Below are 15,646 nucleotides of genomic sequence, written 5' to 3' on the forward strand. Positions count from 1 at the left end.
CGCCTCAAAATTAACTAGTACAAAGAATTTGTAGTAATTTTTAGTGTAGTGTAATTCTAATGTATTGGCGATGGTTTCAACACTGTCTAAATTTGGGTATCAAAGCAACACATCTCTGTAAGAGGAACTGTGAAGTTGAGCAGTGTCATGCTATCGTGCAGCGGCCTGGCTTGTTTCTTCTCTGGCTCAAGTTACTAATGATTGGAATCACTTACACACCCAAACAAAACTCACACGAGATTTTAACTTATTCAGTTGATTAGTAAATTGAATTAAGTTTCATCTGATCTTCCACTTAAGTAAAACATGGGCTTCACAAATTTCAAACAACAATCTGAAGAAACTGAAGAGTATTGTTCACTCAAGTCTAACTGGGAATTGATAACACTTACGGTTAATGTTGCTGTATCAAGATAATATTTTTGAAATGATAAAAAATGAATTTAAAATGTCATACAGTACCATCATGTGTTCGGTACCTCCTTAACTCGTTTTCTTATCAGTTTTTCACTCTTTTAGTTATTTATTGTGATTCAGAATATTTTTCAGTTTGGTGAAAAAACCCTAGGGAGGGACAACAACATTTTTACCTCTGCCAAGGAGGTTATGTTTTCACCGATGTCTGTTTGTGTGTTTATTTGTCAGCAGGATTACGCAAAAAGTACTAAATTTGCTCCAAACTTGTTGGAGAAATGGGGCATGGGCCAGGGAAGAATCCAGAACATTTTGGGCGCAGATCCGGATATGTTACTATAAATTTGAATTTTTTTCCCTGAAGTCTGATGTATGTTGCTTGACATTGGCCTTGGCAGAGGTTCGCACTCTACTGAGTACCATTATAGTTTCATATGTGACAAAGTGTTGTTAAAAAGAACATACTATAAGTCATGTAACTAAATGACTCTTCTTTTATTACCACATGCAGTAGAGGGTTTGTACTTTACTGTGGAAGGAAAATTAACTCTTTTCTTTTGTACATTTAAAGCTTGGTCTTTCACAGTATAATATGCAGTAAGAATAAACAAATTTGAACAAAGCTTTGACTATTCTTTCTACACTGACATGATTTTTTCATGTCTGCAGGTTAGAATTATCAGCCACTTGGTGCTGCTCTGCAGTTTTGCTTTCAATTACTCTATAAGTTCCTCCGGTCAAAATATCTGTGCAGATGCATCTGTGGGTGCATGCATGAAGCAGAATATAATGCATGATGTTTAAAATGTTTACGTATGTAATGGCGTCGTAGATTCTGTTGCAGTAGATTATGTATACTTGATTTGGCCGTACAAAGTGGTCAGGGATACGATTACACGTGGCTGCAGGAAATCCTTAACATTTACTTTTTGTCACCAGAAAGTCGGTGTAAAATGGTACAATTTAATGCAAACAGCGGTCATTTTGCAAATGATCTAACTAATGATCGCTCCAGCTCTCATGTTCAGCTTTTTATACCGCCCCATCATTGTGTTTTTCGTCACAGCTGAGGTTGATATATCAGAGGAGGAAATAGACTCTGTCCCGACAGAGATGACTCGTGGTCGCCTTCAGTGCTCGAGCTGCGTACGGTTGTATGCTGATGATGTGGGTCTCCCTCCATGGTAATTATTGTATTCCTCTAGTCAGTAAGAAAGTGCTGGTCATTTCCTGATCAGTCACCCTACAGTTATGATAGGGTGACTGCTAGGGATCCTACCTGGCTGAAAGGCATTTTTTCACTGCCCTATTTGACCACTCCCAACATTAATGTCTTTGTACTGCTGGGGGAACATTTGCTACTGGGCTGCAAGGAAACAGTAAGATTCATCAAAATAGCTGAATATAATTCTATAATTTTAAAGGATATAGACTTATTTTGAGGTTCTTTTTTCTCACTTCCTCTTTTTCCTCTCTCTCTGTAAACAGTGGTGACCATCAGCCGTTGTATCAGGAAACAATTTGACAATGAAAAAAACAATACTCTCACTCTGTTGCTGGTTTGTGTGTTTCAGATGTGGAGGCGTTCAACTCTCCAACTGTCATCCATAAAAAAGTTGGAGACACCGTGGAGTTTTCGCCACGCTCACCAACTCAAGGGGTCACCTCAGCATCTTGGAAATATAACAGTGAAATAGTTGCAAACAAGGTTTCAGATAAAAACTGAAATAACTGAAGATGCTCAGTTCAAGGACAGATTAAGCATAAACTCATCCTTTAGTTTAACAGTGACAAGACTCACTCTTCAGGATAGTGGTAACTTCAGTTTTGTCTCAGAGGTGAATGACGTGCAACAGAAAACAATCCACTTCACTCTTCTAGTTCATGGTAAGATATTTTTGTTTTTGTTCAACTTTGGCAGTAAAGGTTGTCACGTAAATGTTCCCCTACTCACCTATTTAATAGCATTAATGGGAATTCAATGATTTATTCCCAAACCGAGAATGTTACCAAACTGAAATGCCACTGTCCTATTATTTATCGTTACAGACAAGATTTTAGTCCATCAACTATGAATTCAAGAGATAAACAACATTTTCAGAGGGTTTTTTCACTTTGTGACTCCACCACTATTACTGTCTTTGCTCTCTCTGCCCACTGCCTCATTAGAGACCATAACTAGTGCTGTCGTGAATGTCAGCTCCGACTGGCATGCTTTAAACGAATCCTGTATAGTTTTGCTGGCGTGCAACGGAAGCTCTGAAAGCATTGTCACCTACCAGTGGACCGTGGGGAACCAGACCCGAAATGGCTCCCGGATGCAGTACAACCTCAGGCCGGAGGACGGAGAAATCGAATTCAACTGCACAGTTTTTGGTTTTGACAGTAAGATGTCACAATCCAAAACAGTGACGTGTACACCTGAGTCCATAAAAACAGGTATGTGGAGAGAAGTGAATGTAATTCATTGATGAGGAATTCCACAGTGGGTTTTTGATCATGTTTTTATGATCAAGTTGTTTTTTTAATCAACTGTAGTTCATCTACACTTGATTAAATGGCAGGGAATATAATAATAACTATAAGTTATTTCCCCTGACTATCTGAAATTATATCTAAGATATCCAGAAATGCGTATGGATGAATAACATTGTGATAGGACTAGCCAGAATTATAATTCAAGATTTCTGCATTTACAATAAGAAAAGCATTATCTCATTTTGAATAAAACCTGAAATGTTAATTCCAGACATCTCCGTTAAAATTACCACTAAAGTTTTTGGTTTTGACAGTGAGATGTCAATATCCTAGACAGTGAAGTGGAGCAAGAACACGCCTGACCAACAAGAAATTGGTGTTTGCAGAAAAAAGAAAATATTAATTGCTTTACTTTTATGTGCATGGGGCAGTCTGAATCTCACGCGAATGTAGTTGCAGTTTCATTAGTGTCAAATTTTCTGTGGTTGTTTATCGTTATGTTTGCATGTATCACAGAGTTGGTTAAAAAAATTATTTCCACATATAGTGAATGCATTTTTATAATCATGAGATCATCATGAGATTATAATTATATAATGAAATTGATTGCGTTAAATGGGTAAACCTCTGTGTGCATGTGTAATGAAGAGTCTGCTGTGAATTTGCTTTTACTAACAAACATTAAAAAAGGACATTGTTTTTTAGATGAAGTACTTCATACATTCTCCTTAAGGAGAGTGCTTAGAAATGTATTGTTATATTCTTTTTATTTTTCATTGCAGTGTCCAGCTCTTCATCTCTTGTCCTGATGATCGTTAGGCTGATTGTTGGAATTTTGCTGATTGTTATACTGCTGCTCTTATTGCTTTACTACACCAGGATGAGTCCTCCGCTTGCTGATATTAGCCTGGGTAACGTGAGGATTGTGAAGTCATGAAATTGAGCAGTGCCTTCTTTTTCAAGAAAGAACCATGCAACAACATTTGTCTTTTTCACACATATATGTTGGAACAGGTCGGTTCATCTCCATCTTAACATCAGAAATAAACTTGGTGGTAGTTAATAATTACTCTAGTAGTAACTAATATATAATATAATGTATATATTATATTTATTATCTACCACCAAAGTTTATTTTAAATGTAAACTTGCAGGCATGATAAAGTTATATCAGTCTGAAAACAACACTGACAGCTAGCTTAAAAAGGAAGTTTTTCTTGCTGTATATGAAAAGGCCAGGTTACAGCACATGATATGGTACCGACTGTCTACAGTTGAATTGAAAAGGCAGATGAACGCACATACATGCATCATAACCTGTTCTCTTTAATAACAGCTAATCACGTATGAAAAACAACAATTGATGTCTGTCCCTGGGCTTTCCCAGAGGCCGACTTTTAGCCCATTCCTCCCCATATAGCACCATACATCATAAAGCAATCACTGGGGTAGTTCTCTAACTATTCCAAGTAATATAACATAAAGGTCGGAGATTAGTAAGGCAAGGTCGATATTAAACGATTCATGTCTGTGATACCATTTCAAACATTTGAAGAAACATTGACCCAAACATGTTATCAAGGGCTCTAAAGGGCTAGACTTTAAAATGAACAGTTATCTTCAGTTTCCTCTTATTGTTTTTTAAAAGTGTTTGAAATTTGAGATGGTCATGCTTTACTTAAGATGCTGCAGAAACAACTGAAACCAAATAGGGAAGTTCCAGTTTTTCAACACCTTCTAGGTCACGGCAGCCGGAGACTAAACAAATCAAGACGCTATTGGTCAGTAGGAGTGGGTACAACTCATCCTGACAGTTCCTCTTACAGATATGTGTTCCCAATATAGTAACATTTAGACGGTGTTAACACCACAGCTTATACAGCATGTTTACACGTTATGGTTTGGAGGAATGCTGTCCAAGTTCAAGTACATAATAAAAAAAAAGAGATAATGAGGAGGAGGGGAAAGGGCTTGTCTGAGAGAACAACCCATTTCACAATCTGCACCGATGTGACTAGACAATAATAAAGAGCGACAAAAAAGTTTTTTTGAATGTTAAGGGGCGTCATATAGTATTCATATTCATATAGTTGTGAAGCAACAGGATTGGAAGGAGGACTTTCCAAGGAGAAGAGAGCAGCACACATGCTGTTGAGTCTCATCCTGGTTGACAGTTTGAGACTGGGTGAGCCTGAAACATGTAGTTAAAAAATATATACAAGTGACAAGACATCAATTGTTGCTTTTCATACGTGATTAGCGGTTATTAAAGAGAACAGGTTATGATGCATGTATGTGCGTTCATCTGCCTTTTCAATTCAACTGTAGACAGTCGGTACCATATCATGTGCTGTAACCTGGCCTTTTCATATACAGCAAGAAAAACTTCCTTTTTAAGCTAGCTGTCAGTGTTGTTTTCAGACTGATATAACTTTATCATGCCTGCAAGTTTACATTTTTAGCCGGTTGATGGTGCCCTGTGGTTTTCCTTTCATTTACTAGCCAGTTCTGTATGTCTAGTTGTTCCTGTGGTCAAATATCTTTGCAGCTGCATCTGTGAGTGCATGTGTGATGCATAATTTAATGCTTGAGCATGTTTAATGTGTTTAACTATGTATTGTCATTGGATAATATTGGAGTGTTTTGTAGATTATTTTCAACAACTAGTTTCATGTCAAAAATTTGAGAGCAGATCTAACTTATTATTGTGAAATAAATAAATGTACCCTTTTTAGCCTTCTCTGGTTATTGCTTTAGAGTTCTTCTAAAGTATATGAAGCCCCAGGGTGTGTCTTTAAATATATCTTTTCTATCTGGGTTCTGTTTCTGTAATGATTCCCTGGCCAGCATCCTTCTACCGTCATGGTATCACTTCTTCTTTGAAAATGTCAGCAAACATGTAAAAGTTACACTTCGGGGTTTCAACAAGTATTTTCCTAAATGTTCAGCTGGTCAGTGGATCCTGCTGAATGCCCAAAGGGACTATTTTAAAATGAATATAATCTAATTTGAAAGTTATATTTGAAATAGAAAGTAAGGTAACAGAAAGGGGAGTGCCCAGTGTACAAATAGTTCTTAAGATATGGGTGATAATACTGTATCTTACTCAGAAAGAAGGATATTACTTAATATTTTCCGTCTGTCACATTAAGAGACCTCCCTAAATCATTTCAGCAACTCTGACGAATGTACTATCTGAATTCAGTGTGCCTCCAGTATAGTGAATACACCATGTCAACATGTATTTCTGCTGCGGAACTGCCGAGGGAATGTCAAACACCGGGAACAAGTTTAGCATGAATCTCATAAACCATCTAAGACAAGAATTTGTTATTGCCTAGTTTTAGAAGCTGCTCCTGAGTAGGCAGAATATTAACCTTACATCTATTGGATTTAGAGAGGATCATATCAATTTAGCCTTTATTTTGCAAGATATCTATTTTTCTGGAGTCCCTTTAACAGCAAATGCTAAATGCCTTTTAAAAAGTAATAACATTACTCTACAGCCATGCTAATGACTCTTGGGCACAGCAGTGTTTTGAGCTAAAGGCTAACATCAGCACGGCAAACATGCTCACAATGGTGACGCTAACAGGCTGTTGTTTAGAAGGTATAATGTTTACCATGTTCACCTTCTCAGCTTAGCTTATTATCATGCTACTTTTTATCTGGCACAACACACAAAATACAGGTGAGTCTGATCAGAACCAGGGTTCAAAGTTCAGCTTCACTGACATTATACAATACACAGGTCCGCAATCAAATGCAGTTAATACATTAAGTGATTAAATTCGTTTTTTGCCATAAACAAAAATGTGTCGTTTCTGACCTGTTAGTCTTAGTAGAGGAAAAGTCGATCACCAAAGTCGATTTGTCCTCTGAGCACCAAGGATTTCACGGTGGCGCTAGGGGAAAATTTGGAGGGGTTCATCAGAGTCACTTTGCTCTAACCTCTGGGGATAATCAACGTCCTTACAAAGTTGCATGGCAGTCCATCTAAGAGCTGTGGAACTCACTGTCATGTTCGCGAGACCAGTTTGAGACAACTTTTGCTTTGTGATTTTGGTGCATCATCATGCTGGGAGTAACCATTAGAAGATGGTAAATTGTGACCATAAATGGATGCCCATGATCAGCAACGATACTCAGACAGACTGTGGCATTCAAACGATCATTGATTGGTATTGAGGGGCCTAAAGTGAAGCCAAGAAAACGTTCCCCGCACTATTCCACCACCACCAGCAGCATGGACTGTGTACACAAGGCAGGTTGCCCACTGCAGCCTCAGATTTCTGTTCTTGGCTGACGGAAGTGGAACCCAACGTGGCTGTTGTTGCTCATCCACCTCAAGGTTCAACGTAGTGTAAATTCTTAGATGCTTTTCTGCTTAACACAGTTGCAACGAGGCAAACTGCTGTTGCAAGAGAGACATCAAACACAGTTTAGCTGGTTGCTTTAGGTGGCCAGCATCATTTATGTTTCTCTTTCATCTTGTGGGTTTCAGTTCTGGGTTTATCTGCGAACAGGTTCTAAAGTTCATAGGAAATTAAGCTGCATTGTGGGCAGTGAACAGACCACGTCTGCAGGAACTACTGGTGGCCGTTGTACAGACTTCGGCTTCCAGTAAACGCTGTCTGGTTTTTTATTTTTAGTTCAGTGTCACACTCACCATTGAAATGTATAACCGTGTGTAACTACAGGCTCACTTTTTATGGACATTTAATGAGACCTGTAGTGATGAAAGACAGATCAGGATAGGCTTCATACACACAGTCCCCCACACACAATCCCACACACAGAGCATAGACATACATCCTCTTCTACAGGATCATTTGTCTAGTGAGATGACAGAGATGGCCTTGATGCTGGGTCGCTCACTTGCTTCTTTGTGCACAAGACTGCACGTGAAGTAAAAGTTTCGCTTTCGGATATATGCCGTTATTGGTTTCAATATAAAATACATAAATACAGCATCTTGAAAGAGCAGCTCCCGTCTCACAAGATACAGCGGTGAAGTTCCCGTCTTCCACCAATAGGGTTTAGATTCCCAGTACCCAGGGCACCTAGGCCAAAATCGTTGCCTGACGGAAAAGAAAATTTGCTGTGGTGTCCCTTTCATTCCTCCTACTCACACGCAGGCAAGGGGAAGGCATCACTGCTTGCCTGGCGGATATATTGTGTAGGGGAAGGGATGCCTACACTGAGACCCGCCCATACAACCTGTTTTTATTCCCATCTTATCCAATAGTACTTTGTCAGAACCCCTGCTGTCTCAATACATACGCACGAGATGCCCAGTCATTGTCGACAATAAGAGTGAGGGACCTGGGTCTGATCCTAGATGACGAGCTGGTATTCTCAGCAAAGAACGCAGGAGTAGCCTGACCCTGATCCCTTCCCCACTAGAAGGCCAGCCCGGGTACTCATTCAGCCTCTTGTCATCTAGCTCTTATTAATGTAATGTAATGTTTTGACAGCATTTACTCTAGGCCAGTGTGAATGAGTAATCACTTGAGCATCTCTTCACCTTGGAATTTCTGATGACAGGATGTGGCAAAGTTCTTCCTACTCAAAGATTATCAGATATGGATCCTTACCTTGAATCTTCACACATCTAGCTCAGATACAGTTGCATGCAGTAGTAGAGTAAATGGCAAACATTTCAAAAGTAATAGTTCTACCACCTAACAGCTGACTGTGCTTAGAAAAAGCACTGATCTTTTATTGAAAAGACATTTTCCTGTTATGTTCTTTCTGATGTGTCAGCTTTTTTTTATTTTGCAGTAAATGCGACCATGTTCTTCTGCTTCTCTGCTGAGAGAAACCTCCCACACTCTCTACCCTCCCACCTTTTTTTTTTTTTTTTTTAAGCACTGAGTTGTCAAAGCACACTTTGATAGACCAGAAGAGGAAACAGACGCTGTTCCTTTCCATACAGAGATGGTCGGTGGTCGGTTTTGTAGCTTGAGCTGGTTTTTCACATACATTGCTGTGCTGTGTTTTGGGGTCTGCCTCCATGGTATGTACACCCCTGCTTATAAGTTTACGGATTTTTACTGTTATGGGTAATATATATTTGCCTGATGCAGTCTGCCATGTGTATAGGATAGAGGAGGTAGTTATTTACAGCAGAATTCACTGGATTTGTGCATGTCATCTCAGGAAATTACATGTCTTCCTTGGGAGAGGCCTTCAGTCTTTTTGGCCTTATGTTTTTTCAAATGCAAGATGTCTACATGTAAATAGCACTCAATTAAAAATACAGCTGTGGCTTCAAAGCTATAGTAGCAATATACTGATTTCAGAACTGGGATGTTGAAATTGAAGAGATGAATTCAAGGCACCGACTCTGCCATTTTCAGAACAAATTAGTTTTTCTCTCTTAATGAAAAAATTCACAATATGCTCATGGTGCTCAACATTTATTGAAAATTTCAGTCCCCACTCTTTTGAGTGGTTCTAACTTCAAGAATAGGAAAACTATTGTATTTTGTGGTTCTTTATTTTTCTGTGTCAGCAAATTTTCTCCTGCATTTGCTTGGAAAGAAACTTAAAAATCTTGAGACAAGTCGGGAACGGGTCATCCTTTCTGTTTCTGTTGTGTCCACGTCGTTTTTTTAGGAGCATTGTTTATATTGTTATACCTTAGACTATATTAATATATAATCTATTTTGACCAACCATAGTTAGTCATACACTATATATACCGATTGCTTAGACAGGTGGGTGTGGACACCCAAGTGGGTGTGGACCTTTCCAGAATATTTGCAGGGGTAGAGGAGCGCATGTAAATGTTAAGAACTTGCCAGTGCTCTATTTACAGATCACAGATACAAGCCTTCAGTGTTTCATTATTGTGTGAAGATTTAGTTACTGCAAGTACATAGTAATTGCCTGGTGTGATGGTGAGGCCCACCAGTAATCATTCATTTGAAGACTTAAAAAACACACAATGTGACAGCAAATACAGCTAAACCATACATTTCTTGATTATCAGTAGCGTCAGCGGCACTGACCGAAAATGGAAAACACAGAATAAAAAGCAACTTCCGTGTTACCTTTGTCACTGAGGTAAGTGTCTGCGGTTGCACTGATGTTTCGAAAAGAGGTAATGGTAAATCTGGCCAGCGTTGGCCGTCACGGGGACAACTGAAAACTGTCAATAGCATCTGCTGCTGACGAATGGCTACAGTTGACGGCCACAACACTGGCTATGAAGGAAAACATTTTGCATGCTAGTATCAAATATCATGTCATGTCATATATGTTGAAATTAAAATTGTTCATATCATTCTGTAATCTGCTTTTCTGCTCGACTTGATGTCATGTTACTCTAACACGTACAATTAAACTTTGCACACTAGACCTAGGGGATATGGTTTCAGGTAATTTGGTCATTTTTTGTACTCTTTTTGAACATTGAAGACCATCTGCCACAATGTCCCAATGACCTCTCAGAAACCCTATACTCACTCTGTTGTTGGTTTGTGTGTTTCAGATGTGGAGGCGTTCAACTCTCCAACTGTCATCCATAAAAAAGTTGGAGACCCCGTGGAGTTTTCGCCACGCTCACGAACTCAAGGGGTCACCTCAGCATCTTGGAAATATAACAGTGAAATAGTTGCAAACAAGGTTTCAGATAAAACTGAAATAACTGAAAATGCTCAGTTCAAGGACAGATTAAGCATAAACCCCACAAACTTTAGTTTAACAATAACAAGACTCACTCTTCAGGATAGTGGTAACTTCAGTTTTGTCTCAGAGGTGAATGACGTGCAACAGAAAACAATCCACTTCACTCTTCTAGTTCATGGTAAGATACTTTTGTTTTTGTCAACCACATGACCTAATACATGTCAATTTATCACATTTATTCATTCATTCATTGTTGGTTGCTGGCCTATGATTTGCAGGTGGCACAAAAGGCTAATAGTAAATTGTTGATGGTGCCTGAAAATAAAATCCTACAGGTATTTGCTGATTTAATGGGACACAGACACGCACCTCTAAAAATACAACATTGTCCCATTTTATAAGCAGAGCTCGGTGAACTGTTCCCAAATCATGAATCTGATTGGGACAACCATTACCACAACACTCCACTGAGGAGGCTGGGCTTTATGGCAGAGAGGACAGATGGAAGCCTCTCCTCAGTGAACGTTTGCAAAAAATCAAAAAGTGGTCTTAGACTGTGAGGAACAAGATTCTCTGGTCTGATGACACCAAGAATGAACTGTCCGGCCTCAATTCTAAGCTTCATGTCTGGATGAAACCAGACATGATGTTTACAATCGGTTGTCCTCATGGAAGTTTATCCCATCTCCACGCAGGATCTCTGGTGCTCAGCCAGAGTGACCATCCGGTTCTTGGTCAACTCTCTTACCAAGGCCCTTGTATGCATCATCAGGTGTGAGATCTTTCCAAATTATGGATGATCAAATATATGGGAGGCACCTGAACATCTTGTCAGGTGTCAAAAAAAAAAAAATTTAATTCTGTTTTCACTTTTTCATTTTTGGGATATTGACCGTAAATTTGATGAGGGAAAAATTGATTTTTTTTATTTTTTTATTTTAGCATAAGGGTGCAACATAGAATGTGGAAAAAGAATACTTTCTGAATTTGCTGTAGTTAGGAATTACCTCTTCCACTTTCTTTACATGATCATTTGGTTTATGCAGATTTGTGTTTTTGGGAGCTCATTTCATGTAGAAGTTAAGAATATAGGTTTTCCAGGGAAACTGGATTTAAGGTAAGTTTTTATTTATTCATATTTATTTTGGTCAAAAGTTCATTGATGTGAACTCTCTCTTCTGTTCTGCCTCTTAGTTCTTACTTTTACTATGCATGCCTTTGGTGTGAATGTATAATGGATTTGCAAAATTCTGCACATACATATTTATAGTTGTAATGCCACATGACCTGTCACACTCTCTTTCTCTCTCCCTGTTGCCTCATTAGAGACCATAACTAGTGCTGTCGTGAATGTCAGCTCCGACTGGAATGCTTTAAACGAATCCTGTATAGTTTTGCTGGCGTGCAACGGAAGCTCTGAAAGCATTGTCACCTACCAGTGGACCGTGGGGAACCAGACCCGAAATGGCTCCCGGATGCAGTACAACCTCAGGCCGGAGGACGGAGAAATCGAATTCAACTGCACAGTTTTTGGTTTTGACAGTAAGATGTCACAATCCAAAACAGTGACGTGTACACCTGAGTCCGAAAAAACAGGTATGTGGAGAGAAGTGAATGTAATTCATTGATGAGGAATTCCACAGTGGGTTTTTATGAACAGTTGATTAAAGGGCAGTGAAGGTTAAGAAGCACAGGAGCTATTCTGACTATCCCCTGACTATCTGTAATTATATCTATATATCAATATATATATCAATATATATCAATATAAATCAATATATATATATATATATATATATATTGGACTAGCCAGAATTATTATTCAAGGTTTCTGCAATTACAATAAGAAAAGCATTATCTCATTTTGAATAAAACCTGAAATGTTAATTCCAGACATCTCCATTAAGATTACCACTAAAAAAAAAAACTCATATTCAAGATCTCTATGTAGTTCTTACTATTCTTATTTTAAATTATTTTAAGTAAAGATATTTTAAATTCCTTGCAATTAAATATATTTCAGTTTTTCATTTTTGATATGAAAAACTGAGATATTACTTACGTCAAATGAACAGCAGTTGCTATTTTGAGTAGTCTATATTAAAGGGGAAGTATTGAATATTGAATTTGAGCTATAACCACACAAACGGTCCTTACCTGTCAAGTATCAGAGAAATTTTCTGCATTTTACCAATGATTTGCTTTGTGTCTCATTGTGCATTAGCATTCCTGCTGTATTAATTATACTTGTGTCTTATTTAACCTTTGGCTGTCACTGTTACGCTGTCATAATAATAATATATAATAACAGTGTTAATACCATCATTTGCAGAGCTACAAACCCTGTTCTTGTTCCTGAGTGTTGCAGCAGGAGGTTGTTTGTTTGTCATCGTAGCCATATTTATTGGTGTACGTCACTACAAACAAAGACAAGCTGGTAAGAAAATCGTCACTTCATAATGTTATCTGTGAAATGTTATTTATGGAGCGGTTTTTTTTTCTCAATTTCTCCACTTGATATTTTGTTTTGCTTTATTTGTCCATTAAAATCTACACCAGTCAATGACTCAGATGACCTCACCGTGTACGCTGATATTTCTGATCTTGTGAATGACGATGTAAGTATTGTGTATTTACTGTGACCACATTGTTTTGCATAAATTATCCGCCTCCGTTTTGATGCATGTCTTGCCCATTTTGCCATTCGTTTCTGCCCCTCTCTGTGATGCATGTCCATTCAATCAACCAGAAGATACCAAACACCATGAAGCCATGCTCGGTGTATGAAACCATTGATAACACAGTCAACACACTCACACCAGGGGTAAGAGCAGAGCTTTTATTTTGGAGGTTCTTGCAAATGAGACTGAATTAGTCACTGTAACCTGAGTTTATAAAATTCTGCAAATACTTGAACATAGTACTTGAATATATTTGGTCCAAAATGAAAAAAGTAACTTATACACTGATAAAATGACTGCTGATGACTGATGAAATTATGCTTGTGACATAGTGTTTTAGAAAGGAATCTTATTAAAATGAGTCTTGCATCTGATTTTGACACTGATGTTTTTCTCCTCTCTCTGTCGAACATCTAGCCCCAGACTGTGTACGACAAGATTCAATTTAATCGTGTGAGGAAAGCGCCGGTGTCACGCTAGCAAGAAATGTAGGGGATCGCAACGTATAATTTGGCGTTGGAACTTCCTATGCTGAAAAGTTCGAGTAAAAACGAAAAGGATACTTTGCTTAAAGAAACATTTGGAAGGCACAGCTCGAAAACAAATGTGAGGCTAGTATGATAAAGGAAAGGTGCAACATTCTCCAAAGACCAAAATAAGAGTTGAAGACTCAAATATCGTGCTTTTGTACATTTTTGGCCCAGAGAGGGCACCGCACCTCTCGTTTGTCATATTAGAAATGCAGTATTTTTTATTGTAAATTATGTAAATACAGAGATTATATTTTTTGTATGTCTTCTCATCCTGTACAAAGGTGGCCATATTACATTGCATTTCCATAACTGTAATTGTGTATTTGTGCTTTATCATATTTTGCCGTCATGTCATCATTTTAATTAACTAGTAGCCGATTTCTTTCTCTACATTTCAGCTTTATAAATAGCTTTTGCAGCTTAAATATCAGTACCTGCGTAATAAATTCTTTACTGTACTCTATTTTAATGCAATGAGAGCATTAGATGCATACAAAATGTTGACATGATTAGTGCAGCTTACATTTTTTCAATGACCATCCATCAAGCTCCAATAATATTGGTTTTTGTTAGCCTCAACGGTGTCCAGCCAGGTGGACAGGCCTCGCTGACGCGGCTCAGGCCTAATTTATTTATAGCAAAATATTTTGGTCCAACATGATGTCATTGGAAGGAAAACCAGATTAAGCATTACACCACAGTAGGCATTACTTCACCAATGGACTGACAGTTCTGTTGAGCACAGAGTAAAACAGAAACTGGTGGAGATCACAGACTGAGGGGCAAAATTTGGGCTTTCACGCAGTCCTGTTACAGGCAGCTGAAAAATCCTGGCTGGAATGGCAGTGTGTAGGTCATTGGTGTGAATGTCCGTGTGGCTGGGCTATGCCTCTCTCCTCACTGCATAGGCATTTAAGGTGAGGAGCGCACAAATTAATTGGGGGGGACATGTTAACAGAGGTTGATCATGTAGTCAGCCGGATTCACCAAGGTCGCAAGACTTGCGGCGAAACCTTTTGCCGGGTTAATTCTCTGCCTTCGAAAACATTGGCTGGGATATAATAAATGAACACTCTCTGATTGCCGTGATGCAAACAAATCGTGGACTGGGAATTTTGGTTTGTGCGCATTAAACTTGAAATGACATATTACCACAGGCTGCAGTTTATAATTTGGTTCTTCATTCAAACATTTAAGCAGGGCTGGCCCACGCCATTAGCGGGCCCCAAGCGGAATTTGATTTGGGGGGCATTCATCAACTTCACCTCTACCTCCACCTGATCTGTTCTGAGCTGCTGGACCTGCCGCGCTCTCTCTCTCTTCACTGATTACTGTTCCTTGTGTATTTTGTGCATATTTATATTTGTCTCGGTATATCACATCCACTTTTTCGTTTCTCATGAAGTCGTTTATTGGTTCCTAGTTCCATGCTAAAGTTTATAATATAATAATTTTCTTGGCAATATTTTTGAGAAATAGCAATTCGTAGTTTTAGTTTTTAGTTAACTTTTTTCAGTTGGAGTTGTACTGCGGCCAAAGATTTCGTAATCAAGATCACTATGCTTTCGTTTCCTTTCTGAGCTTAGTGATCTCACTGAAATCCCACCACTGAACTGCACGTGTGAGCGCTCCTTTCCTTGTACAGGGTGTCTGGAGGGCGTTGGTTTAATACAGATTGAGGCCCCTTGGGAAATAATTCATACTCGACTTCACACATAACATCATAACCTCATTTACACCACTATACTCTTACGCAACCACTAATACAATAAATATATATTTAAATTATAGTTAAATATTTGCAGTGTCTACATATCAACTGTAACACTGTACTGTTTGTGGAAAAAAAAAAACAAAACATGGATTTTCAAATACATATTCTTTGAATCTACCTTTAACAGCTAC

At 38.5% G+C, this 15,646-nt stretch overlaps 1 protein-coding gene across 1 annotated transcript; it reads left to right on the forward strand.

Annotated features, from left to right (window-relative positions):
- Positions 1-1,420: 1,420 nt before the first annotated feature.
- LOC120797756 lies at positions 1,421-15,572 on the forward strand. Its single transcript, XM_040141610.1, is given in 10 exon segments — positions 1,421-1,598; positions 1,989-2,137; positions 2,139-2,301; positions 2,584-2,853; positions 10,391-10,705; positions 11,854-12,123; positions 12,860-12,964; positions 13,087-13,145; positions 13,277-13,351; positions 13,626-15,572. Coding segments are annotated over 10 exon segments (1,497 nt in total). The 5' UTR covers positions 1,421-1,570; the 3' UTR covers positions 13,689-15,572.
- Positions 15,573-15,646: the final 74 nt, after the last annotated feature.

The sequence above is a fragment of the Xiphias gladius genome, chromosome 12 (genome assembly GCF_016859285.1).
Source record: "Xiphias gladius isolate SHS-SW01 ecotype Sanya breed wild chromosome 12, ASM1685928v1, whole genome shotgun sequence".
Classification (NCBI taxonomy): Eukaryota; Metazoa; Chordata; class Actinopteri; order Istiophoriformes; family Xiphiidae; genus Xiphias; species Xiphias gladius.